Genomic DNA, 27,656 nt, shown 5'->3' on the forward strand with positions numbered 1-27,656 from the left:
AAAAAAAAAAAAGAAATTAATCGTTACTGTAAAAATGCAAATTATTTAGCGTGGAATAAAACAGCAAGGGTCGGAATGGTGAAGTGCGCGACGGTGAAATGCGCCGTCACGAGTTTTCTCCAAGGACTTGTAACAAATTGCAAATTAAAAGGAACTCCGCTAATCGCGCAATCGTGTTATTTATTCTTGAAAATGCGTGTTTCCTCGGCACGAGATAATCATAAGTTTGTATCTTATCATTGGTTGTCGCACCGCTCTCTATTTCTCGTGGAAAAAAAGCGTCGCGGTTTGATCCTGTCTTGAGATCGAGATGACCTGCATACTACGTGAAAAAAATTCGCGAGGAAACGTAACCATTTCACGTAACGCTTTTCGCTACATTTGCAATTATATGTATTATATGTAATATATGTAAAATCGATTGTTTATAAAATTAAATAAAAACAAACTTGTGTTCGCGGCATACTTTTGCTTCTATACATTATCTTAATGGTAGAGCGTAAGCCTATAGAAAATAAAATATATGTTTTGAAAATCTATAACGTTAAATTATAACAACAGAGCAGAGTTGTATAATTAAGGAGAAAGTGCACAAAACATCGCCAAATATTCTATGAATGTTTCAATAAATAAATTTATAAGAAGAAATGAAATATTAAATGAAGCTACGTCGAATTGTGCTACAAAAGTGACATTTTTCTACTGCTATATTTGTATCTTATTATAGGTTGTTTGCTAAAGTGAGAAAGAAAATTAAATGCATTTTTTTTTTTCGTGATATTATATTGAGAGTCAGATTTTTTATAGTCAGGGACGATTTTAGTCGCGCTGAATTAACGTGACCATTTGCCATGCAAAAACTAATGCACGTGGAGAAAACGGTCGGTTCGTGTTCTGTAGTACTGATGGAAACTTCGAGATAGCAAGTACCTGGAAGCGCGAAGTTGCGTCGGCGCTTACCGCACCGTTGTGATCGATCAACGAATTTTCTTCAGGATCAGCGCGATCTGACGTAACTACACCGCAGGGTCACGGTCTGGCCTTGGTAGTTCTCGATGACGTCGCAAAAATTTGAACACTGATATATACGGCTATGACGCACGAGGACGCGATGACGTTTCTAAGCGACGATCATGCGCCGTATATTCGGTTCCTCTGGGAAGAAAACCACAGAGATGTTTGGGTTTGCTTTCCTATCGTGAGACTTGGACGACCTCAAGAAGGTTCTTAAAGAAACTTTAGAAAACTCGTAAAAATAAATATAAAACAAACTGGCGGCGTTCTTGAATCTTTTATAAAAAAAAAGGTATAAAAGACGTAAACAAGATGAAGAGAAAGGATATAAATGGGATTGTGAAGATACAAGTGGGATATAAATGAGAAGAAATGATGGGGTTGAAGTTTCCTATCTGGTTATGGGAATCCGCCGCAAGCGACAAAGAAGAAAAATAAACATCACGTAGAAGGGCACACGGAGCAATCCTGACCCAGTTTTCCAGCCATGTCCTGGGTCATGACCATCGATTGTTTCCCCTCTCTACTCAATGGCGTCGCGACCCAAATGCTTGAGATTTTCCCTGGGTACCTGGATTAGGCGCTGTAACGATCCCCGGGAAATGATGGCGTCACGAGGTGTCGCGCGCGCAGTGTATAATAGCTCTACCGTCATGAATACTACTTCTCTCTTTCTCTCTACACACCTGTAATTTATATCGCAACTCAGATCTGGTCGGTTACAAGTGTTTCTGACCGGTGCTTGTGTAGCAGTTTAATTGAGATTTATGTCAACAATGGTCTCTCCGAATATTTTGCGAGTGACTCGCACGTTATGAAGTTCCATGAATCCACGTATGAGACAAACTGGCTTAACGTCAAAACTGTAAGAGTCGTGAACTACTTTAGATACTATACTCGCTGCAAGAAGGGAAAAAAATTAAAATTTTTCGAGTTAGATTGTTTTTATGCAAATTATTAACCCATTGGCATCGTTTGACGAGTTGCGGTCGCGTGAGATTTTTAAACCTTAAAATCACACAACAACCCGTGGTCTGAATACTTCGGTGGTTTATACGAATGCAAGTAGTTCACACGTGACGCTTGAGAGTTAAAATCTCTTTTTTTCTGAAAATTGCTCGCTACTCTTGCGTTATAATTGATAAATATTAAGTTTTGCAATTAAATATAATGTTTCACGCATGGATTAAAACATCCCAAAATCAGGATACATTAAAAAATACGTTTTGATCAGTAACAAAAAAGTCGTTTTTTTTATTTGTAATTCGAAAATTGAGATATTACTGATAGATAATTTCTCACAAGTAGCTTACTACAGATAAAATATTTTATTAAAAAAGAAAAAAAAATAGATATATTGTAAACATATAAAGATTTTTATATGCTGATAATATTTAAAAAGACTTTATTACTGCATTTACATCAAATATCATTATGTCATTAATTAGCTCTTAATATAACTTCACGTAATATTATGCGTGTATAGCACAGTTGCGATTTTGAACTTATTATGCTTTTGAATCAACGTTGTCAACATTGTTATTATGTAAATTATCATGTAAATTTGTATAAAATCGAAGTTATATATTATATATGTATATAAATATGTAAACGTGCAGCTTGTGCGTTGTACACGATAAAACACCGTCTTTGATGTATCGTTATCAAATGTCAGCGATATAATAAACTTCACGTTGCTTTCTACATTTCTTTTCAGTTCTATAAAATACATTTATGCAGAGCCACGGGCCTTAACCTACTTACCGAAAGTCACGATCACGGTCAATGCCTGTGTGCCCGATCTTCCGGCATGCGTCATGTTCTCAAGAGAAAAGAATCGTTCACATCGAAGAACATAATCCGATAATTTGTAATTTTTACTTGTATTCAACCGTCAGCGACAATAAATTATATTAATAAAACTCGCTGAAATATTTCTGACGCGCAGTATCAAATATCAAAGACGCTTGACAACATTTGAACTGAACTAGATGCCGACATTAATTAAACTAATTAACGTGTACTTTATCAGAGAGTTGTGTTTATTTTATATATAAATATATATATATATATATATATATATATGTTAATATATTTTGACGAACAAAGTGGCGAACGTCGCGCACAGAGAAAACGCCGAGATGCTCACATGTGTTGCGAGGCAATGTCTGTAAGTTAATGAGATTCCATTCAGCGGCGGACAACAGCGTGCGCCGAAAGATACAGGTCCTGACCCACTTCGAGTCAGTCACGATCAAGAGGATTGAACTTTATACATACTCTCTAAAAAATTATATACCTAAAGTGGAAGCCGATTCGATGATAATGATCATTTGATGAAAACTCGCTTAGAGAGAGAGTATTAAGCGTGATATGTGTTAGATGAGAGATGTGTGTGTGTCGTCTCTTCGAAATCTCTCTCTCAGCCGAAAGTCGCTGAGTCAGTCTGAAGTACCGTATACATAAGTCAAACAACTTAGAACGATGCGAGACAATAAATAACGCTGTTCACAGGATTTAAAAAATTTTTTTTGTTCGAAAAACTTGTGACGACTTTATACAAAATATACAATATCGAACTATAAGGTCGACTTCTTATCCAATCACCCCTTCAATGTCAAGCAGTGGTGATCGAGTATTGAATCGACTATCTTAGTTTTAATTTTGCAACTTATTTGCACTTTATTTACTTATAAATAACGTAGTAAATACTCTGTACAAAAATTTGTTAAAGATACGTGACAGTTTGCTAAGAATTATCGTTTCTATGAAACAAAGTATATATATTTCGACAAACAATATGAGAAAGCTTCACAATATTATGTTCGACCGCACAATTTCCGCCCCGTATGCGCGAGCATTGATACAAAACATACAGTACCTGAAGTGAAAGAGCTATGAATACTGAGACCGTTATCAATTACGCATTCCTGTTGCAAGGCTGCGTTTAAGAGAGCCACACATGGATTCCTCGAGACTCGTCATAATTTCACCATGATTATACGGGAAGCAAATGGTTCCGTAGTTTCATCATCGCATACGAATTGCAGGATACAATCGTCAATTATTGATGCACGTCCGCGACGACAAGCGCGCATTGCCGTTGTTTTGGAGAAATGTTGATTTCCATGAATTCTATTCCCTATAGCGAGGTCTAATCAAATTCTATTAGCAAGTCCGCTACAACTATCATCGCTCGATATCAGAACTGTAATATTGATAATGCATAACGACTACTCATTACGCACTGAAGATAAAGTATCTGTCAAGGATGTGTGTGTGTGTGTGTGTGTGTGCGATTTGCTTATCAAGATAAAGTTAATAATTCAGTGATAAATCACATTCTAAACAGCGCTAAAAAAAATAAAGAAATTTATATAGCAATTTGCATGTTAGGAATAACATCATTAATACATACGTCGTTGTTAATTAATAAATTTTTCAGGAAATGTGTGTCAGATCAAAATATATGATTATATTTTGAAAATTTCTTTTTTTTAGAAAGAAAGAAAAATCATCTATGAGAAAAACATTGTCTCTGATTGAATGTAAAAATTAGAATTGATTTTATATTTTGATATTGGTTCACACGCGAATTGAAATTCAACTGAAAGGTCAGAAAAGCCTTGACGCGATCTTACGACGATCTGACTCCGAAATGAAGTGAAATTCGGCTGCGACACGCCAATTAACATTCTTAGTAGCAAATCGTCATCCGCGAAAGTCTTGTCGAACATTTCGTCTCGCTCCGATTACACAAATAGAATTAGCAGTATAACCTGTTCCTTTTGTAAGCGGAATATGTTAATGAGATAATAAGTGTGGGCACGGTGTGTTTGAACTTAATAATAGCGTTAAAACCTGCGACAAAGTGGTGCAAATGCATTTTATTCCTCTTATCCTCAGTTATTAATCGGTACATGTTCGAGGACGCAAAAACAGACAGTATTCTACAGTTCGTTTCACAAGAAAGTGTACGGCAACATGTTGAAAATATACAACCTAAAAAACAAGGAATGTAGTACATCAAAGTAGATTCAAAAAAAAAAATTGCATAATTATCTAGTAATGGTTCAGTCTTATTCATTCGTTGTCAATTATTGCTTGGCACTTCCTTGACATGCTTTCGACTAGATTTTCAGCGTATTCACGTGATAGAGAGCGCTTTAACTTCTTGATTTTGATCGACAGCTGTGTGATTGAGAGTAAAGATGGATTTTCCTCTTACTTTATTAGGATTACACATTTTTAATTGGCTTCACATCTGGGAAGATGCAGACCAATCTATTGTAATGATATCGTTTTTAACTTTCCATTCTGTGCGAACACGATGTTTGGAGTAATTGTCTTTCTAAAGCTCCCAATTGTCTCTATTTTTCCCATAAAAATTCTCAGCAGATGTTACCGGTAAATATTGCGCACTTTTTCAACATTTAAGTTCTCAAAAAAAGCAACCACAAAATAAACCATATAAACAAATAGAAACAATCACTCTTTATCTCAATATTTATCTTTTTCACGAAGCTTTTTCCCGAAAGCTTGAAGCAACGTTAGCGTTGGGATCTGTTTCGTTGTTCTTCCTCAACGTCGTCGTACATGTTAAATCTCTCTCGAGCAGCTCGTCAATATTTCTTTTTTTTTGTACTGTTTTATTCATTTCTAAAAGAATAATTTTGATTCCCTAAATCAATTTTGAAGTCTGAACATACAAAATATTGTAAAAATAAAAGAACATTCCACGCTGTGATGCGCTCAATCTGTTAATTAACGCACACATTTTGTTGCAAAGCAAATAAAAACAAATAGAAACATATATATTTAAATATATGTACATACATAACGTGTACATTTACAATTTTTATTTGATAATTCTCTTTTCATTAACAAAAGTGTATCATTAGCGATAATAAGATAATATCATTAGGAAAACAGACTTTTATACATCAAACATTCGCGCCACGCGTATTTATCTCGTAATACAACTTGTTACACCACTCCATTGTAATTATCCTCTTGTGCCAGAAAGTAGGAGCACTAATAGTTAACGAGAAACAACTTCCTGCATGTCTGCGTTTCTTTGGTTTCCGTTTCTTCGGAAACCAAAGAAACGCAGGAAGATATACGCAGGAAGTTGAACGTTTGTTATTCGTCTCTGAATGAAATTTTTGCATTAACAAAAGACATTGCGAAGCTATTAACTGCTTAAATCATATAAGAAATGCGAAAATCTCTTCGGTTGATTTTACAATTTATTATACAATCAGGATAAAAGTTTCTTTTTGTATATAAATTTTTTTTGAAAGTATTTAAAAAATATATATGTAACTCTTTTTTGTACGTGTAAGTAACTTTTTAAAATAATGTCAAAGTAAGAGAAAAAATAGAATATACACACTTGAAATATAGATATTTGTTGAAATATAAAGTAAAATATATATATAGATACAATTTTTAATAACACGATAGCATATATTATATTTTTCTTTCCATATATAATTTCTTAATTTCTTTTATATAAGTAATGCGGATGTTATTAGTATATTAACTACCTTTTTAAAAAGTGCAGCCGCACTCTGGTAACACATTGTAATCCACCAGAAAAATTGCTTATATTACTTCTCCGCTCTACATCTTCTTCATAAGAAAAAACTTATTAATTTCTATGAAAATTATGACGAAGATGGAGCGTTCTGCAATTTTTTCACCATAATAGGGGAAACTCATTTATCTCTTTCAGGCTGCTCTCAAAAGCACCGTTTGCCATTTACGACTCTTTTTTTCTAATTAAAGTCCTTTTTATTAGCATGATTATGTTAAACTTAAAATTCTCACGTAGTACATCATTTTGTGTGAAAAGATCGTAATCCATATTAAAAGTAAAAAAAATGTATGATGAATATATGAAAGACAACAAGAGAAAAATCTAAAATACTGTACAAAAGCAATATTTTTATTTTTTACAATTATTGTACCAACAGGTTATCATAACCATAATTTTATTTGCGGTGTATTTTCTACAAACGTGTATTTTCCACAGAAACGAAATTTCAGTCATAAAATTTATTTAACAGTATTTTAATATAAAATTAAGTGAATGATATATTTTTTTATCAATCAAAAAATTATAAATATTTTTTATACTTGTTAAAAAAAGAACATGATTTAACATGCGGTTCAGATGTTGCGCAAAATTCAAATAATTTACGCGACCTTGTCGCGACTTCGTCAGGTGATCAGATTCTTATCACGCTCATTCAAATGTTTCTATTCGCAAAGGCTTTCTTTCTTTTCTCCAAGAATCACAACGAGAAGATACACCGTCGCGGTGGATTGCATCTCATTTTCAAGACGATATCGCGAAGCGTTTCCTGAATGGACAGACAGAACTTGGAGCGGCCAAGAACGGCCGCTTGGATGAGTAGGACAGTGTGTCGCCGTCCTGCACGTTGGGCCTCGTTCTTCTTCACGTGACCTGGCCGCTGACCCACTTTGATTTCTCCTGGTTCCCTCTCTTTTTCTGTCTTTCTCCCGAGTGCTTCTCCTTCCGCTCGGATTCCTCTTCGTATTCTACCCGTCTCCTTTGGTAATTTCTGTCCCTCACGAGAAGAACACGGTCCCCTCTTCCTCTTCGATCGAGCTTCCGTTGAACGTGCATTGCCTCCACCATAAACGACCTCCACCACCGACCGAACCGGCCACCACCACCGATCTTGGTCGAAGGCGCCGCTTATGACTTAGCCATGCGACTCCAGCAGCACATGCCGTGGCACGAGGTACAACGATCAGACAGGTACCATCCCGTTTGCTAACCGGATGGACGATCGCGACGATCGCTCGATACGGATCGGTGTAAACGCGTAAAAGTCATAGAGGTGATTGCTCTCTCCGGGTGCAGATCGGTTTTTTTGACAGTGTTGATCTCGCGAACGGATTTTGTTATCCATCCAATGTTACCTACAGGCTAACAATCGGCAAATGCATACAGGAGACGCACGCGCGATCAAAGTCGAATATAATATTGTGAGGTTCGGATCATCAATTTACAAAACGTGATTGCTTGTAGCGCATGATTCGTGTTGAGGGATCGATCGGCAAGACAACAAGTTCAGTGAGAAAGTGCGGGAACGCGCGGCAAAGAATTAGTGATCTTGAAAGAGGCAGTCACGCGGAACAAAAACGATCTAATTCGCCAGCCAAGAGCAAGGTCGCGTTTTCTTCACGCGCAAACCGGAAGCAGGCCGGAAAAGCGGACTTGGTCTGCCGGGGGATTACAGTGACGTTATGAGACGCGCCTGACAGATCCTCTCGGAGTTGCACTCAAGGTTAATGCGCTGCACGGTAAGTAGCTTTCGAGTCTTCAAGGGGGTTGTTTGATCGATGGCGCAGCTGGTGCGGGAATAATTTTTTTTGTTTTTTTTTTTTGCGTACTGCCGGCTCGAGGAATTGTCGAGTTGCTCCATCTTTCGAGTGATAACTACTACATTCTCGACTCGATAAGCTTCGCATTTTTCTGTCTGATGTAAGATATGCATTATATCACGGAGTTGAATAATTCAATTGAATAAAAATAACACACAAGTTATAATCAGTAATAAAAGATGAAATTATATTGCTTTATAGTTATCGTTTGCGTAGACTTCAACTAACTAGGATGCATTTCTCTCATAAAAGTTGATCTATCTATTTCACAATTAAAAAACGCAAAGTGTCATTGCAAAATCAAATATAAATTTTAATTAAATTTAATTAATAAATGCTGATAAATTATAAACACGTGTTTCACAAAGAGACTATAAATTGTAGCAGCGTGATTCAGTCATTTGTCGTCGTCAGTTTACCGTCACAAATTCGATCCAATCTCGCGGGAGAAAGTGCAACGCGGAATCCTCTCGATGTGACTGTGAAATTCAATATCAGGCAAACAGAACGTTAAGGATCTCTGTCTATCGGAACCAGGACGTACTAGGAGAATGGGCGTAATCACGCGCGCGGACGAGTAATCTGACCGTGGAAATCGGAGAAAGCCGTGCTATCGGACATTGAGCGGCGACGAGTCGAGACGAGGCATTTTGATGCACGCCAAAAGGACCATTTGGCACGCTCCGTTGCACTGTGGCGTTTCAATATCTCGTTCTCAATATTATCTTTCTTTCTTCTCACGTTTATTCCTCTCGTTTTTCTTCGTGTTCGTCGTTTCCCCGAGAGTTAGACGCCGAAAGTTCCTTTCTAAGGAAAAGATCTTCTCTGGCACACAAATCGTGATGACGCAAGTAACAGGTATCGGCGGCCTGACTTGAGCCTGCCCTCGTTTGCCGGCAGACGAGATGCGCGGCCGGTGCAAGGTGCACCGACCGTGGAGAAACGCACATCTAAACCACGAAGAAGTCGGGGCACAACGCGCGAATTAATCCGCACGTATGTAAGCTACTCCCGTCACGCACGGAACTGACGAATCTTAAATGCGACGTGCGCCTCGAGCACAGTTATGTTTGACAGAGATAATCAACCTGTTATTAGGAAAACGGCAAGAGGAAACGTTTTCCTGCATCAGGAAAATATTCAGGCTGTCATTTTCATCTTATTTCTCTTTGTGTGATATATTCATTGGGATATTAATACTTTTTTAAATTTGAGCAAAAATTTTTCAAAATTAGAACAATCTCTGACGAAAATCGTAAACGATTATTTTATTAATTCAACCAAAAATCAATCAAAATTAGTTTCTTTTTATCTTTTTTTTTTTCATTTTAAAAATATTCTGTAATTCCCTCGTGATGCGAAACTCAGCTAGAAGAAGATCTTTCGCGTTGACCCCTAACAGCGCCTAACGCACACATCCTTTACGCACGTGCATGTCCGATGTGTATCTAAGACAGCTATGTGGTGGCAGATTGTAACGGTTGTCGACACTTCGATAGTTCGTTGTCGCTCTTTTCGATTATGTAGGTTCGTTTGACGGATTTAACATTACTACGCTTGACGCTTTTTCCCGCTTAATTTTACAGGACAATTCCGCGTTTTGATATTCTTTCCGGCAAATAAAAATCTTGCAATTTTTTATAATTCGTACATTCCGACTAATGAAAAATCATTTTCTTTATAACAGAGTTTGAAAAACTTCAAAGCAATTGTTCTCAGACAGCCATTTGAGATATTTTACATCAATTATATTTATATATGTATCTTTTTAATAAACATTCTATTACAGAAATATTTTTCTTAAACTTTAAAAATTATTTCCCATCTATGAAAACATGTAAGTTTTTACAAGAATTTTTAATCATTTCAAATACAAAAGTAAAATTACAGTGTTGACGAAGTCTTTTTGTAACAAGATCAGGTAAACCACAAATAGTTGTCTTTTATGTGACTGATATTAAAAGGTATATTAACAACGTTAACATATCTTGCGTCATTTTCTATCTTTGATACAAAGTTGTCGGAAAGACGACCGAAACTTTTGTATTGAAACTTTGTACTAAGCATAATAAGAAGAAATCAATCGGTTTTTTGCTCAAAATATTTTAAATAATTGAGCAAAAGCAGAGACTGCCTGCACGCGCGATCGCATCTTCGTCTTAAATCTAGTTTTCGCTCTGTCTCTTCTTCTGTGTTACATTCGAACGACACTTAGATTTCCTACTTTCCTGGATTATTTTGCTAATCATCGTCCTCCCGATAATCAATGCTCGTGCTTGCGCTCGAACAGGGAGAAAATGGAGGCTAAAGATGTCTCGACCTGTTGAGTTAATTCGAATCGCGCTTGCGAGCTCAAGAAACCAAATCGCAGAAATAAAAAAAAAAGTTGAATCGTGTGTGTGAAAACAGCGTATCTCGTACATAGAAGAAAATCTTTCTCTTACTCAAAAAAAGGTTTCAAGAGATCGTTATCAGTATAGATAACAATACCAATTATATATATTCACTTAGTTATAAACAAGTAAATAAATTGTATCGTATTGTTACAAAATATATATAACGTATATATATATATGTTGTTACAAAATTATTGAGTCGTGACTTTTTGCATGAAATTAACGCTCTAGTGCACTATTTAATCATTCGTACTTCCGATCGTCAACAGCAGTAGCATCAATCTGTAACGATCTGTAACGATCTTTTCAAGGATACGCGACAGGTTGTCAATAATGAGGAAGTGCTTCTGTTGAACGGCAATCGGGTTACCCAGATTCGATAATCAAGAAACGCCGTACCAAGCTTTCTCCACAGTCTTACATGTGTCCGTGCACACGCGTAAGTTATCGTGCCACCCCACGCATTCACAATATTACTTTCGGATATAATTTTCGGATATTGATGGACAATCAATGAACGCGGAAGAAATTTCGACTTTTCTCGATTCGCGTTTTGTCGGAGGTTATATAGAGAATCTTCCTGGTGGAGATCCTCGTTAAAAAGATCCTCACCGAGGACTGTGTAGATTGTAGATATTCTCGTACAGTAAACGTGATCTCTTGCTGTTTTTCCGCGAACATTTTTCCGAACTCGCCGCGAGAAAATCCATCGCGTACATCTTCTCTCTGGCGGCAGTAAAGCACGTCGAAAGAGAAAAAGAAAGAAAGAGGAAGAGAGAGTAAGAAAGACGAGGAGAGGAGTCGGTCCAGCATTGATCGCCGCGGCAGATAGCTCAGAAAGCAACATCCATGGGAACGTAACGTCGGTTTTGCTGGCAATCGACAACGAAAGCGCAAAGCGACGTATATAAACAAGAGACGAACAATTTTAGATGTTAAATTAAAAAACTAGTCGTGTATAGTTCTTATTTTACAATTAAAACATTTTACAGACAAGCACGGAAATAAAACGCTGAATATTCGCGCTAAGAAAAAACTCTTTGATCTTTTGTCAAAGTCGTAATAACGTGTTCAACGTTATGTGCGTTTTTTTTTTTTTTTTTTTTTTTAATAAAACAAAAGAAAATCAAACCGATTGATACGTTCAAGCAACGGCGATCACGGCGAAACACGGTCAAATGGGACTTGCAATGAAAGTGATTTCCGCATGTTCACGGCTCTGCGTAAGATGTGAACGAAAAGATCGCACCGCGGCATTAAGAGTAATATAACATGATGTAATGCGCGTGTGTAACATTCTCATGACGTACATAATTTGTGTAACGTGTGCTAAACTAGTATGCTAAGTAACGTTATCGCGATTTGATCGACCCTGAATTAAGGTAATTCTCGCGCAGAATGAAACTATGTGTGTTTAACTTCACATCTTACTTGGAAAAGTGATTAATAATTACACATTTATATGGTATAAAAAGGCAGAATAATTGTGCGCTTGTAATCTATGATCGTTTTTTGCGTCATGAATTATTAATAATTTCTACAAAAATAATTTCCATTCTATTTTTCCCGATTGTTTGCTTGTTGCTAAGTATTTCCAACTGGTGAAAAAGTACCGTTATAATTTTTGATTAATTGTTGCCTTCGAGATATATATGTTTTGAATTTTAAATATCAAAACAAGTCCGGCAATAATTTTTACACGGACACGAGAGAAAGAGAAAGATGGAAAGACAGAGAGAGAGAAAGGCGCATAACGTAATTCCGGTACACATTTAATTATCATAATTTCCCGATATTTGATGGAATTAACATACTTACGATAGATTTAATCAAAATTATACTAATTGACGGATGCTTCGAAATTTTAGGTTAACAAGAGGCGAATTAATAGGCATGTCTTGTTCCGCACAAAAGCACTTTAGCGGATCGTATTAAAAATCCATGCGGTGCAACGAACTATTTATATACAAAATTATTCTTGTAATTTTCGTCAGTTTGACCTTATTTAGCAACCAAGCTATCCGTTGTTCCTACAACTATTCTAATCGAATAAAAATTCGAGCATCTGAATTTTTTCCAATTCACGCAATCGTCTCGGACGAAACTGTTGTTTGATCAATTCTTAAGTGTGCCGCAAGTTTCATGCGATGGATTTTTATTTTAATAACTCTTCCACATTATCAGCTTTCAATTTTCGTAATTTTCCAAAGCGCGGTCGACCCCAATCATGTTACAATTATCGTCTTTAGAACGAGAAAACCATATTTATATGTATCGTGGGATGTCTTTGCCAAGAGAAGAGCAAATTGATTCACATGCTTTAGCGGCGTTTTTTCTTTGTTCATCATTACGTATACTGTGTTCGGAAACACTACTTGTGTGTACACTTTATCGTTCATTAGATATAAAACAAAGATAAAATGATGCTTGTGTGCACACAAGTAGTGTTACCTTAAGACGTAGCCTCAATCATAAGATATGGCATTTCATAGATTTCAATACCAATTTAAAAAAACACACAAAACAGTACGAATTTATTTTAATTTTAAATAAATATACCAGAGCGCTGAAAAAAGACGAACTTTTGCATATTCTTAATACATACTTGTATCACGCAAATGACGCTTAATTTCAAATTCAAGAAGATCAGAATTTAAAAAGAATTATATTTTAAATGTAAAAAACTTCTAATTTTTTTTTTTTTACTCTCCAGGTTTAAAAAATCTGAAAACATGCCACCTGCAGAATAAACGGCAATAGTTTGCATGATACGTATGAGTATGCTCTTTTAATGGGTTAACAAGACTGCGGTGGACAGGACGGCGGTGAATTGGTAAACTGGGTCACCAGTGCCTCGAGTGAACTTACGTTAAGACGAGACCAGCTCGCCGCCGTTCATTCTTATCTTCTTCTCATCCCGCTCGAGAGAGCCTTGATGAGAATCAAGGCCTCGACTCCCCGCCGAGTATCAGCGGCGACGTTACCTTCCCCTTTAGGTGTCTCCGATATTTCGTTCCCGTTCCTCCTCCACTTTGAAAGCGACCATCGCATACTCGTCGGACCTGTGTGACTGACTGTAACGGGATTCCACAGATATACGCACGTAGCCGGTCGTCTTGTATTTTATGCGCGACATACTCACACGGCTTATACGCGCGCTCGCGCGTAATCGTGAATCTCTTGTGGAGGAAAAGACATAAGTTCTTAATAAATTAGCTCTCTTTTTTCTTTCATCTTGCGTGTAAAAACATATATACAAGTGTCTTGGAAAATTTCGAGATTTATTCGAACGTAACTAGCCAACACAGCAAGAAGAAACAAATAAATATAGAAATATCACTTCTTCTATATTAGTTTTGCCATGTGAACTGCTTTGAATTCTTTTTGGTGCGAGCATACACTTTTGCATTGATTTATTGTTAGTAAAATGTTATAAATTTGAATTAATTGTTTATATATTTTATTATATAATTATTTAAACATTAATATTTGCTTGCTTATTGGTAAATCAATAATTCACGAATAACCAGTTAAAATGACAAGCTGCATACACGTAAAATATTTATACGTTAATATCATCTAATTTGTAGATATTATGTGCTAAAATATAATAAATTTAAATACTAAAAGTGAAAAGAAGAATATCCTTGGGTTCAACTTGGAAAATCCAAAGTAAAAAATTAAAACTGCCGTGCTGAATCGAGCGGGTTTTGCTGATTGAAATTCAATGATTAAACGTTACCAGACGTTTCAACTATATTTTGAGTCATTGTAATCTGTACAAAATTATGGTACAAAATTAGCAAAGAGTTAGACAAATAGAGTTAAATTGTTACAATTTTTTAAATTTAAATCTCAACCGCAAGATTTAAAAAAAAAAAAACAAAATGACAGATAAAACGCATCTGAATTAGACAAACCATCCAGATCTAAATTCTCCAAACGATAGATATAAAATTCATGTCCAGTTATGTCAGTGCTTTAAAACAGAAGGTAGTCATAGTAAGAAAGCATCGTTCGAACTGAGATCGAAAATCAAATTTCACAAATATGTACAAATTATGTTGTGCTTCCTCTATCGGATAAGTAAGTTATTTAGATATCTTGTCAAAAACCGGCAAATATGTGTTTGCTAAAAATAAATAAATTTATTTTTCACGGAATTATTCAACCTGAAATTTAATCAAAATATACATATATATATTTATGTTATTCAGTTATATCAAATATTAAATTTGATTTCTACTTACAATTTCATGTTCAATACAATATTATTCAGTGGACTTTGTTTTTTTTTATGTACATTTTATAACACAAAAATTAATATGTACGCGTTTATATACATATTTTCGAAATACTACCTTTTTGTATCAAATATTTATTTATAAACGCATTTTTAAATAATGTATAAATTATTTATGTGTAAACTTAGTTTAAAATAAACCTTAGTTTATAAAACTAATAGCAGAATGTTTGATAAACTTTAAACTTGATCAAGAGAACAAGCGGTGAGATATCATCCTCTTGCGACTCTCCCAGTTTTTCTGGTGTACGTGCGAGAGAGGCTAATATATAATTTCTGTACCGTTACCAAGGGACAAATATGTACACCGATCTGGTAATCAGATCTGCAAACTTACAGCTGCTACGTGAATGATTACCGTATGCTAAAATACCAAAAAACATGCGAATCCTATTCAGTGTCAATGAACGCAGATAGTCTTTACGAAAGTTACTCACTGAATTATAGACGTATACGTACATGTCTATGCTCTACACTGTCTATACTGAACAAAAACATATTTATATGAAGATAACCTAATTATTTTGTTATTTAATTTTAATTTTCTGCTTTATTTATTATAAGATTGAATTTTATGTCGTCACAAGAGCAAACTAAAGCAAAACAAACAGTACTGAAAAAAACACACAGTACTGAATGATTTTTATTCCTTGATTTAACGATTCAATCGATAATGTAAGAGCTTTGCGTATCGCAGAGTGTGCAATTTATTTCTATTTTCATGTGAATAACAAGCGGATTAGTTTTTACGTCACTTTTATGCCTCAAAGACAGGTTTAAAACTAAAAGATGTTTTAAAATCGTTGTCGATGCCAAGAGCCATCTTTATAAATAACTTAAAATGTCTTAAAGCAGATCTATCTTTAGGTTTGAAGACAAATTTTTAATTCACGATGCTGGCTAATACAAATCTCTTTTAATACGGTTGATATAAATTTCTTTCAAAACTGAAATGTCTTTGCGAATAATTAATTCTGTTCGTTTTTATTTCACAGATGGCTACTGAGAAACATGTCTGTCTGTTCGTCTTTCTCACTTTGACATGCGGTTTTTCTCATTCCTGGACATCTCAAAATGAAGGTAATCACGGCAGTTCGTGCTTGCACATTTATTTTAATAAATACCGTTTAATATAAATTACTTTAAGAATTATATTCTAATAACACATTATAACATTAAGTTAAGAAAAATCTAATGTAATAATAAACATAAATCTATCTTCCTTTTAACGTTCCAAAGTAATAGCTATGTGAATACAAAAGAACAAGATCCGAGACTCGAGTTTTTCCACTTTTTACAAATTGTTCTTGGCTACGTTAATATGCATGCCGGGTGTGTGTGGTTCGTACCGCAAAATGAGATGTTAAAGTCGACAGTCATTACTGACACCAAATTCTACTTTCCGTCTTTCTTTGAGAAAAATCAACAACAAAAAGATGGAGTCAAAGAAGAAGCTTTTCGCCATACAGCGGCCATTTATTCCGGTCGCGTAGGGAGCACAAACGAGGTAACATTCGATTTTTTGCCGAGCCGCGCGAATATCGATGTCGTTCGCACGCAACTTTCGGTTGCAGCGAGCACAAGAGGAAGGTCAAGGGTCGCGCGGGAGAAAAAAACGTTAGCGTAGGTATTTCGTGTTTCAACGCGCCGGGTCGCATTCTCGCGAATTTTTGACACGACAAATATTGACACTAAATTCTACTTAAAGCTTCAGGCTTTTTCTTCGCGAAGAAGATTTCTCCTCGGATCTATTTGCGTAAGACGTATGAAAATTTTAAGAGACACGTTGAAAAGCAGCACGCGTATCCGGGGAATAAACGCCGCGAATATCTATATATATTCCAGAATATACCGGATATTTTTTCAATAATAAATGTTAGTAACACAGAACGTGAATTTCTTCTCAGAAAAAAATGAGCAGTTATTTTAATCGTAAAATTTGAGTTATTCGACTTTTGCTAAATAAAAATTCAGTCTTCGAAGATGCAAATTAAACTTCAAGAATGTAATCAGACACAACATTCTTGCTTCTTCGGTAAATATTTAAATAAAAAATAAAAGATATCATGAAAGTTTTCTATAAAAAAAAATTATAACTTTACGGTGATGATCATATCAATTATAGAAAAGATTGATCATATCAATTATAGAAAAGCAAATTAACGATTTTAAAACTTCTATGCAATCTATTGAGAGCAAATTCTAACGGAAGAATTTAAGAATGTCTATTTCTCTTTCTCTCTCTCTTGCATATAAAATTTTCAACGTCATAAATTTAATGTTTAATACTTTCTCTGTTCGATCTGCTCGAAATTATTCTCGGTGCACGTTAAACGTGCAGCTGCATTTGAATATTTGTTAATATATATGCAACGACTTTGCCCCATATATAGACCCTCGCCTTTCTCCACTTTCGCGCGTTGATTTGTGTCAAGAGAGTATGTGACGTGCGCGACACATTCATATAATATCTCTTTCTCTCTCGTGACATTTATAGCTCCATAATATTTTATCACGCATTATATGCGTTTTCTCTTTTGCGGCAATACTTCCTTCTCGCTGCACTTTCAATCTATCTGTTGTATTAAATTTATTTATATTGATTTATCAAAAGTCAAATACTTTCTCTGAGTATGTCTATCATATAAACAAACATATATAAGTTTGATTAACAAGAAATTAAAATTCACTGAAACAAATACAACAATACATATTGATTAATTATAATTAAATACTTTATCTGTTACCAAATATAATAAAATGAGTAGGGAAAGGGCAAAGCCTCTCACCTGCAGGGGGCGAAGCCCTCCCTGCCTACACGCTTACAACACAAACATAAAAAACATAAATTTATATAACGTTATGTTTGTGTTGTATATAGAAGCAACAGTTTTTAGTTTTATGAAGGGATTGATTTTTGCTGGTTGTTCCCTATATTTTACCTATTTGTTATATAACGTTACGGTAGAATAAATGGAAGACTATAAAGACACAAGAAATTGCGCATTATCGCGATGAGATACTCGTTTAATGGACATTCATACTACATAATCGGGATAATCTCGGCGTTCAGATCTTCGGGAACGTTCGCGTGGAGCAACGCGATGTTTTCGATTTAAATCGCATCAATAATTTGTGTGCTCGCCGCGAAGCTTTTGAGACTCGTGCATTATTAATACGACGTTTCCCGTTTCAAGCGCAATTCCATTATACAGAAGATCGATAACGAGCACGGTATATTAATTTGCGCCAAATTACGTCATTTACGTTGTCGGTGGTGATTGAAGAAGCTCCTCGCGCCACTTCGTGGCGCTTTCATAAAGAACGCCTACGAGTTTTCTATTGACTGACGCACGCGTCACGTGTGTTTCAACAACATACAACATAATCGCGCAGCACACAACCTGTACGACTCAACCTGTAATTCGCGACGATATTGCAATCTCTCGTGGTCGATCTAAATTGCAAATTGTTTGTAACTCTCTTTTCTGCGTTCTATAGAAAAGAAAGTTAATTGGTCCTAAGATGTTGCGCGGATAAATGCAGACTTGATCGCGCGAGAACACATTTGCATATCGCAGTCTCAGTAAGTAAAGACAAAAGAGATTAAAACTTTCAAGTTTTTAATTGGTAGAAAAAAATTCAAACTTTTTCTATTTATACGTATTATAATTCAACCCCTTATCATCCCTCGTGTTATTATTATTCTTCTGTGAGTTTTGTTTTGAAAAACTTTTTGTTTTTATCCGATAACTCAAAAGTCTAGAAAACATCTGGGAAATTTCGATGCTGTTCAAATGACTTTTGCGAGACTTTCGGGATGACATTTTTGTGTTTTCTGGGCGCGTGTACTGTTTATAGACAGTGAAGCAATTGCAGTATACCGATGATTATAAATGCAAAGTGGATCGGTAGATGAGTCCAAAAATCTGGAACGCATACCAAAAATCTGGAACGCGAGGATCCAGACGAGTATATTGCGAACGCGGATCGCGGAGTAGGTCATCATATATCAGCAATGTGTGCAAACGTGTAGAAGGCACGTGCGGCGGAGCCTACATGCTTGCTCATCTATGCTTTGGTCAGCTAAGCATAACCGGAAAAGATAGCAACATGTGCGCAAACACAACACACGCTCGCGAACTGCTAGATATTTTCTTAACCAGGGTATTTTTTTTTTATTCTATTATGATATCAACTCAATATCGTTGATGATTCACATTTTCTCTTGCATGCGAATATGCTTGAAGAAAAAACTCAAAAAGATATCATCGTCTTGGAGTATCAGGAGCATTAAAAAAGGAACAAAGATCAGTTCCGTGAAAAAAAAATATCTCTCATCTCGTTTTCTTTTTTAAACGTAACAAGATTAATGTGTGTCATCTACATTCGCAATCTTTATTTTTACCTCTTTGTTCGTTCGAATGCAACATTGAATTGAAATGACTAAAATGAAATCGTTGCAAAATAAACGTCCGTTATATTTTTGATCGACGCGAGAATGTTCGTTTAATGTTTTCTTCTTTAAACAGCGCGCGACGTTATCAATTAAGTTAATGTTCGATTATTCTGTGAACATATAAGATAAAATTCTGCAGTGCGTCTCGAGAGTCTTATAAACACGCGATAATACTTCACAACTCAAACATCAAAAACGAAGTAGATTTTGAAAGCCTCTTCGCGTCATGCGACGCGATGTACCCGGAATGATAACGAATCGTTTATGATAATTAATCTTCCTTTGTCATTCTTTTAAACCTCATAAAACTTTTCTAATGTTACATGTATAAAAAATTGACTAAATTTACAAACGCAAGTCTCATAAGTGTTTTTGTACTTAAAACAACGCGGATATAAAATTGAAACAACTTCTGTCATATATGCGAGAATAGAATTTTAAGATTACGCACTCCGAGAAATTGAGCGTTTTCTCTGGTTTTTTTTTTTCAGGAAGAAAGCTATTCGGGGGTTACACAATAGTCCCAAAGACGTGCCGGCCGTCGATACCGTCGCGCATCAAGTCGAGCGAGCAACCGATATGCATGTTCAATTACGAATGCACGAGACGCAACGGCGAGGTCGTCGGCGCTTGCATGGACGGCTTCCTTTTCGGTGCGTGCTGCCAATTGCCACCGAAGAGCTCGACGAGTGGCGACTCGCTTGGCAACGAGGAACTCCTGCATACGCACCAAATCGATCACGTACCCGACATACCTATTCTATTGAATTCAAACGGCATGCCAATCGGTATGTCGGCATCGCCAAGCGATGAGACTACAAAGACCGACAAAATGAATGCCTCAAATTATCTGAACAGTGAGACGACATACACAAAACTGTCCAGTTCGAATCAGGCTTCCCCGTCGCATGATGTAACGAATAATGGTGAAAAAACTCAAGTACCCGAGCAAGCGGACATCAGTCATTTGGCGGAAGATTTTCCGGCTCTGTTAGGTCAACAAGATATTATCGACGATTTAAGATTGCCGGGACTGTTAACTCATTCGGATTCCAATAATGATATTCAGGACCATCAGGACCCGTCAATGGCAAATCCAGTCACTACACTGTTGAGTCCGGATCAGATTCTTCAAATAGCGGATCCGGTGGACCAACTTCCGGTATTGTTCTCTCAGGGACTTGGTAAGAATAATCACAGCGATCCGGAAACAATATTGTTGAACGAGAATGGCACAATGCTCGAAGAAACTAACAATCCGGACGAGATTTTCCGACCTCCTGTCGCAACGACGATCAATAATATTACGCAAGATGGAAGCACGTCAAGCATTTGGATCAAGTTTCCAGAAGAATCCGCTTCTTCCGCGGAGTTGACGTCTATGTCGCAAGTTCCGAAATCAACGACGCCTGTTATATTGAAAACGCCCATGGTAACCCAGATGTACAACAACGTGCAGAAACTCACGAGCAATTCGCTTAGCTCGCAAGTGACAAGCACTTCTGAGAAAATGAACACGGTTGAAAAGAAAATGACAACTTCGATGCAGATGGAACTTACTACACCGATGACTGCTTCTGATGAGAAAGATGATCTGGTAAAAGTACCGACAATCACTTATGATATGCCTAACAAGAAGAAGGATGATGTTCTCGATAAGGAAGAAATCGCGATCAATCACATAATCTCTATTCTTAATGACACGACGCCGAAATCGGAAGTATCGGTGACTTTGCCGGTGCCTAATTCCTCTCCAGGTCAGTCCTCTTGGGTGAGCATCGACGAAACTGCAAAGCCCGTTCACCACTTAAAGATCAGTTTACCGAGCCATCGACCCACCACGCCCTCGACGTCTTCGACTTTCCCTTACACTTTTTACAAACCCAGCTCACTTCACAGTCTTTCCTCGACGTATTACAATTACGAACTCGTTCCCACTGAAACGACCTACACGTCGCAGCATTCGACCTTTAGCAACTCGCACGTCTCGCGGCCGTCCACGCAAACCACTTACTCTGGCGCTTCCAGCGGTGTTTTCTCGACCTACTCTGGCAATCGTCCAACAACGAATCCTCCGGCGCCAACAGTAATAGTTCTTGGCCCACTCGGAACAGAATATACTACGAGAACTACTCAGAAACCTATAACGAGAAAACCCTCCGGCTCGTCTCCTTCTACCAAGCCCGTAGTGATTAAAACTACTCCCGTAAAAACTCAAACAGTCAGACCCACCACGCTGGTTAGCACCAAGAAGCCCAGCGTGTCTACCACTATCACTCATAACATCAGCACCGTCATCTCCAACGTTGTAACTAGCAACAATGTGGTCTCTACCAGCTACATAAGTGTCAATCTGAAGGACGGCACCAGTGCGAAACCAATAGTCGAGGTCAGCACCGAGGCAATCGCGTCGCAAACTGTAAGTACAAAGGACCGACCGACTACAAAAAAGCCTGTAATCTGGACCACGCTCTCTTCGTGGTCGGACAAGCCGTCGTTCCGTCCAAAACCGTCGACGCCCAGTTTTCATTGGCCGGATGAAAATTTGACGCCGGTCAACAATGTTATTATCAAAGACACTACAATCGACTTTAAGGCTACTACCAGCACACCATGCGACGACGAAACCGCAGCGCCGGACGATCTCATCAACTTCCCGCCAGTGCGAAACCCGAATCTCAACATCTCTATGCCAATCTCGCAGCAAGAAAAACCGACCATTGTCGAAATATATAACAACACCGGATATCCGGACATCGAGCTGATCAGCGAGAATGACATTCCGACGCCTACTTTTATCGAGGATGATGTGCTGACAAACAAGGTGGACGCTTTCGTCAACAAGATCGTCGAGTCGCTGCAAGGGGACTTCCAGGTAACGTCAAGATGTAATTTGTTTCATTCGTAAAAGTTTTTTTTATGTGCTATTTAAAACAAAAAGTTTCAGGTGAAGTTTTAAACAAATAAGATGCATAACTTTCAACGTTTTGAGTGTCATGAAAATAGAGTCTGTCTTTTTTCTAAATACGGTTTATATTAAAATCCCATTACTCGTATGTCGGAAATAGAAATGTCGTGAGAGTGTGTCAATTTTGAATGTTTTATTTTCTTTATGTAGGCTTTTGCTTTCTATGATTTTCATTGCATTTTATGCATTACGTGTGAACAATCAAGCTCTTCAAAGTATATCAGCATTTCTTTTAAAACAAAGTAAACACATTAAGAATATGATGTGGCAAAAGTTTACTGGTATTTAAATAAACAAATGTGACACAATGCAGTGATGCAAAATGATGCAAATATATTTGAATTTTTTTCCCCAATTGTGTTTTCAGAACTTGAAAGATGTGGTTTACAACGGAAACGGCACCACCACAACCTCAGCTTCACCGTCTACCGTAACGAGAAGACCAACGACTAGTGGAAACGTCACGACGAAGAAACCGACACGAAGGCCTACGACTAGACCGGTGTCGTCATTGACGACGACGAAAAGACCATCAGCGACTACAAGAAAGCCGACTCGTGCTACTCAGAAACCGCTGTCGTCCGAGAAACCAACACGTCCTACCAAAGGAACTACTTCAAGACCCAAACCAAGTACAGTGCAAAACGTGACGACAAAAAGACCTCAATTAACAACGAGACGTCCGAAACCGACCAGAAAACCTACAATTGCGCTGTCCAGCAGCACGGAAGTGATTCTACTTTCAGAACAAAGCCAAACTACAACTGAAAATGAGAGCAGCAGTTCGGAAACAAGTGCCACTCCTGACTTTCGGAATCGTAAGTGAGCAAACGACAAATTTGAAGTGCTTATACAAATTCCCAACTTGTTTTAAAATATACAATCTAGTTATCTAGTTATAGTTATATGCATCTATATTCTGTTCAGCGAAAGGATATCCTTGGATTCGACATAAACTTGTCAGTTTCGCGCATCTCCTCTACAGAACGTTTAGAAAACTCATCCCTCTCCACAGCGCTGTATTGCTTGTGCAGCTGCCATTGGCTGTCAACGAGTATCTCGCGCGCAACGCTTTCCCCACTTTGCCCGTTATGTTTCTCCTATGCGCAAACCGAGAATATTCTCTCGCTGGACAGATTATACATGTATATATATTCTAAACTTTTATAATTCTGTTTTTCATTTCGAAATTTTTTTGTAGAAAGCTAAAATATTAAAGAAAACTCTTACATTCAATATTCTCTTAGATTAAAAGTCTGTATCATTACTGTATTACCATTGATAGTGTTTACTATCAATATTCTCAACAGAATGCGGAGTAAGGCCTCTGGTCTCAAGAATAGGCAAGATCGTCGGTGGAAAGGGCGCGCAATTTGGAGAATGGCCGTGGCAGGTTTTGGTTCGCGAGGCGACCTGGCTCGGTTTATTCACCAAGAATAAATGCGGAGGAGTGCTTATTACCGATAGATATGTAATAACGGCGGCTCATTGTCAACCGGGGTAAGTTACATCATAAGTTTATAAAATATTTTTTCCGAGATAAAAAAAAACTCAAGTATCCATCTATAACTGTATATCATTGATTCTGTTATTCTCAGCTTTCTGGCTTCCTTGGTCGCGGTGTTTGGCGAATTCGACATTTCGGGCGAGCTGGAGACGAAGCGCAGCGTAACAAAGAACGTTCGCCGCGTCATCGTGAACCGCGGTTACGATCCGGCGACGTTCGAGAATGACCTGGCGCTTCTGGAACTGGAGTCGCCGGTGCAGTTCGACGAACATATCGTACCGATTTGTATGCCGGAGGACGGAATGGACTTCACCGGACGGATGGCAACAGTCACGGGTTGGGGCCGACTTAAATACAGTGTGTATTGTATTCCTCGCTTACCCGATTTAAAAATCGCGAACTCGAACGTGTTATAAATTCCTTCACGAAACTAGAAAGTACAATACAAAATGGAACAGGTTACTGTGACAAAAGCGAAGTAACAACTTTCACGACTCTCGCGTAATCTCCTACGCTTGAATTTTTGGCACCAAATGCGACTTTTTTTTGCACTCGCATTCGGACCTGTCAAAGTCCTACACTAACGGTATATCGTCGTGTGTTCGATGACAGATGGTGGCGTGCCGTCGGTGCTGCAAGAAGTCCAAGTGCCCATAATGGAGAATGCCGTCTGCCAAGAGATGTTCCAAACAGCAGGACACTCCAAATTAATTCTGGATAGCTTTCTCTGCGCGGGCTACGCTAACGGGCAGAAAGACTCTTGCGAGGTAATCTCATATAGAGTGATTTTACTTCTCATCGCGCCACATTAGCTTATTAACCAGTTCCAGTTAGTAGCGGCCGGATCTCTTTGTGATCATACAGCAAATAACATGATTACTCTATCGTGCGTGCAAAATCATATTAGTGTGTTGCATTATCGTGTTGCATTATCGTGATTCACCTATTATTTCATTATATCTCGTAAATATTATTCTTCATTCTAACAAAATGTCAATCTCATTTCAACCATAAGTTTACCTTTTTATTCTCGATCTAATTTTATTATTTTATATAACGGATTTATTTTTTTTTGTCTCAAAAGTAGAACGATCAATCAACTTGTTATTCTTTCGACTTGCCGAAAAGTGGTCTTGAACGAATTATATAGATAGCGGTTAATGATCTTATTCAGGGCGACAGTGGCGGTCCGCTGGTAATGGAACGACCGGACGGCAGATGGTTTCTCGTCGGTACTGTTTCGCACGGTATAAAATGCGCGGCTCCATATCTACCGGGTGTATATATGAGGACGACCTATTTCAAACCCTGGCTGCACAGTATCACCGGAGTCTGAGGAACACAGATCATCATCATCATCGCGTATTCGAGTGATCGCGCGCGAGCGGGCACCCGATGCCATTCTGTATAAATGTACAAAGGAAGCTTAATTTATTTCATTCTACGGAATAGAAACGTACGAGAAACTCAATTAAGTGACACTGCCGCGGCGATACAACTGGACTTGAAAACATTAGACCGAAACGTATTTCGATATTTAGATAACAACGAAATGTTCTACGCATTCTCGTTCTTTCATTTCTCATTATTTAGTGACACAACGAACGCTTGCATAAATCAACGAACTTCGTTGTACAAGCGACGAGACACATGCACATCAATCTCGGGTTATTTAAATTTCGAAATAGGATTCTAGCAGAACTATTAGCGCCAAAACTCTCGTTTTTTTTTTGGCGCGCGACGTTGCATTTATGCGTATTAATGTTTAACTCGTTCTTTTGTGCGTGCATGTGTATGTGCGTGTGTATACGTGTGCTTGGGGAGCCGACATTAAAACAGAGTGTCTATCGGAAGTATTTCTATAAACCGTCATAATTGGAAGGGTAAGATTATATATATTTATTTGATGTTTTTTTGTCGAAGAAATGAACGCGGATTTAATTTATAATTCGTGACAGCCGTTCTATGTAGCAAACTTCTTTTATTCACTCTGAAGTTCATTTATCTAATTGTCTCTCTATAAAATATTAATTGCCTATGATTTAAAAGTTAGTTTGTAAACAATTTATTTCTCAAAAAGTTAATTTTAAATTAATTAATTAAGACATTTCAAAAAGATCTTAGGATATGAATTCTAAATATCTTGCATTTACATAATTTCAAATTATATTTGCTTTTTTTTATATTATGTATTTCTGTGTACGAGCAATTGTTGAATAATGGATATGGTTACACGATATTCACATTATTACATAAAGACGAGTTACAAGCCTTTTATTTATTTCATTGTTTTAGATATTATTTATTAAATAAAATCTTTTTATATAACAATATGTACGTGACTACCCACATGCAACTATATTTTATACAAAAATCGATTAGATGTTCATTAGACGTCACATGGAATTACGAACGTTCATTAGACGTCTAATGGACATTACGTCTGTTGTGAATATTTTATACACCACCGACACTCTTCACGTATGAAAATAAAAACCATCGTCAGCATTTTGACGTCACAACGTCATGTATGTCGCGAGGCAATCCCGCTGTTAAAAATATTCTTCAAATCGATCAGACTTTAATAACTTCATTAATATGTATGAACAACGTCATTGTCGATGATAACGTTGTTGATTCCGGTGTCTCTCGTAATTCTTGTTCATTTAACACGTGTTTGAACCAAAAGAACGTGGCATCGATAAAATTCTTCAAACTATAGCGCGCACAAGCCACTCGAGGAATCTGTTTATTCAAACTAATTTCCACATAATGTTCATTTTATTTACAGCGAAAAACCGATGTAAATATCGTTATGCGCAGCAGAAGTTTATTCGTTTAATGCTAGATAGAGACACACGTGTGCTTAAATCGCTATTTTATTTATACTTTATTGTTGCTTTACTATTGTTTTAAAACTAAAACTTTTTGAAATAAAAGTGTGCTTATTTTTTGCATTTTGCTTTAAAAGCATGAATACACACGTAAGATTGTATAACTTTTTATCAAATAATATTTTATATTTCTTTTTTATATATAAAAAATCTGCATTATCAATAATTTCTAAACTATTAGGTAATTATCACTTTGTATAAGTCGTAAAAAAATTTAAAGATCAATGTCCATATCCTCCCCTTCCCCAAGATATTTCATAATAATAGAATGTTCTGCTTGTTATTTTGTTATATGTTCTGTGAACATGATGTTAATGCTATGTTTACTTGATAAATGAAAGGATAATTGTAGCGTGTTGAGATCGTAAAATACAGGGAACAAAACATGTTTCGTACCACCAATTGAGATCTTCAAATGTGAATTCAGTTAAAAGTAGCCATGCATGAAATATATTCACAAATATTTTTTATACAGAAGAAACCGCATGGAAGTTACGGTTGTCACCATTGCATTATTGCTATAATATTATATCTTTGTGAACTTTGCTAGATAAGAAGTTACGAAATTATGTATTGACAATATAAAAAGTAAAATACACTATGTGTTGCACTTATGTATCGTTGCGTTAAAAAAAATTACCAGCATATGGAACATAAAATAATCAAAAATAACTTTTTTTGTAAATAAATGCACTT

At 36.9% G+C, this 27,656-nt stretch overlaps 2 protein-coding genes across 3 annotated transcripts in view; one reads left to right on the forward strand and one right to left on the reverse strand.

Moving 5' to 3' along the window:
* LOC109864165 overlaps positions 1-27,656 on the reverse strand; it is a 54,522-nt gene that overhangs the window by 26,083 nt on the left and 783 nt on the right. The window lies entirely within an intron of this gene.
* LOC109864162 (mucin-4) lies at positions 7,772-27,558 on the forward strand. 2 transcript variants are annotated; one of them, XM_020445115.1, is made up of 8 exons: positions 7,772-8,352; positions 16,128-16,212; positions 20,083-22,466; positions 22,927-23,377; positions 23,870-24,059; positions 24,158-24,423; positions 24,679-24,833; positions 25,241-27,558. In XM_020445115.1, the coding sequence occupies exons 1-8, from the start codon at positions 8,341-8,343 to the stop codon at positions 25,400-25,402; spliced, it is 3,705 nt and encodes a 1,234-aa protein (XP_020300704.1). In that variant the 5' UTR covers positions 7,772-8,340; the 3' UTR covers positions 25,403-27,558. The 2 variants fall into 2 exon arrangements, 1 of the variants encoding a protein (XP_020300704.1); XR_002251407.1 differs by lacking the exons at positions 24,679-24,833; positions 25,241-27,558 and having other exon boundaries at positions 23,845-24,059; positions 24,158-24,249.

This window comes from Pseudomyrmex gracilis, unplaced genomic scaffold (assembly GCF_002006095.1).
Source record: "Pseudomyrmex gracilis isolate BER0280 unplaced genomic scaffold, ASM200609v1 scaffold_17, whole genome shotgun sequence".
Lineage (NCBI taxonomy): Eukaryota > Metazoa > Arthropoda > Insecta > Hymenoptera > Formicidae > Pseudomyrmex > Pseudomyrmex gracilis.

Bases quoted from the DNA above. Each gene is read 5' to 3' on its own strand.
- LOC109864162 (XM_020445115.1), top strand. The intron at 16,213-20,082 runs GTAATCACGGCA...TTTTTTTTTCAG, and splicing joins CTGGACATCTCAAAATGAAG to GAAGAAAGCTATTCGGGGGT. The intron at 23,378-23,869 runs GTAAGTGAGCAA...TATTCTCAACAG, and splicing joins CACTCCTGACTTTCGGAATC to AATGCGGAGTAAGGCCTCTG.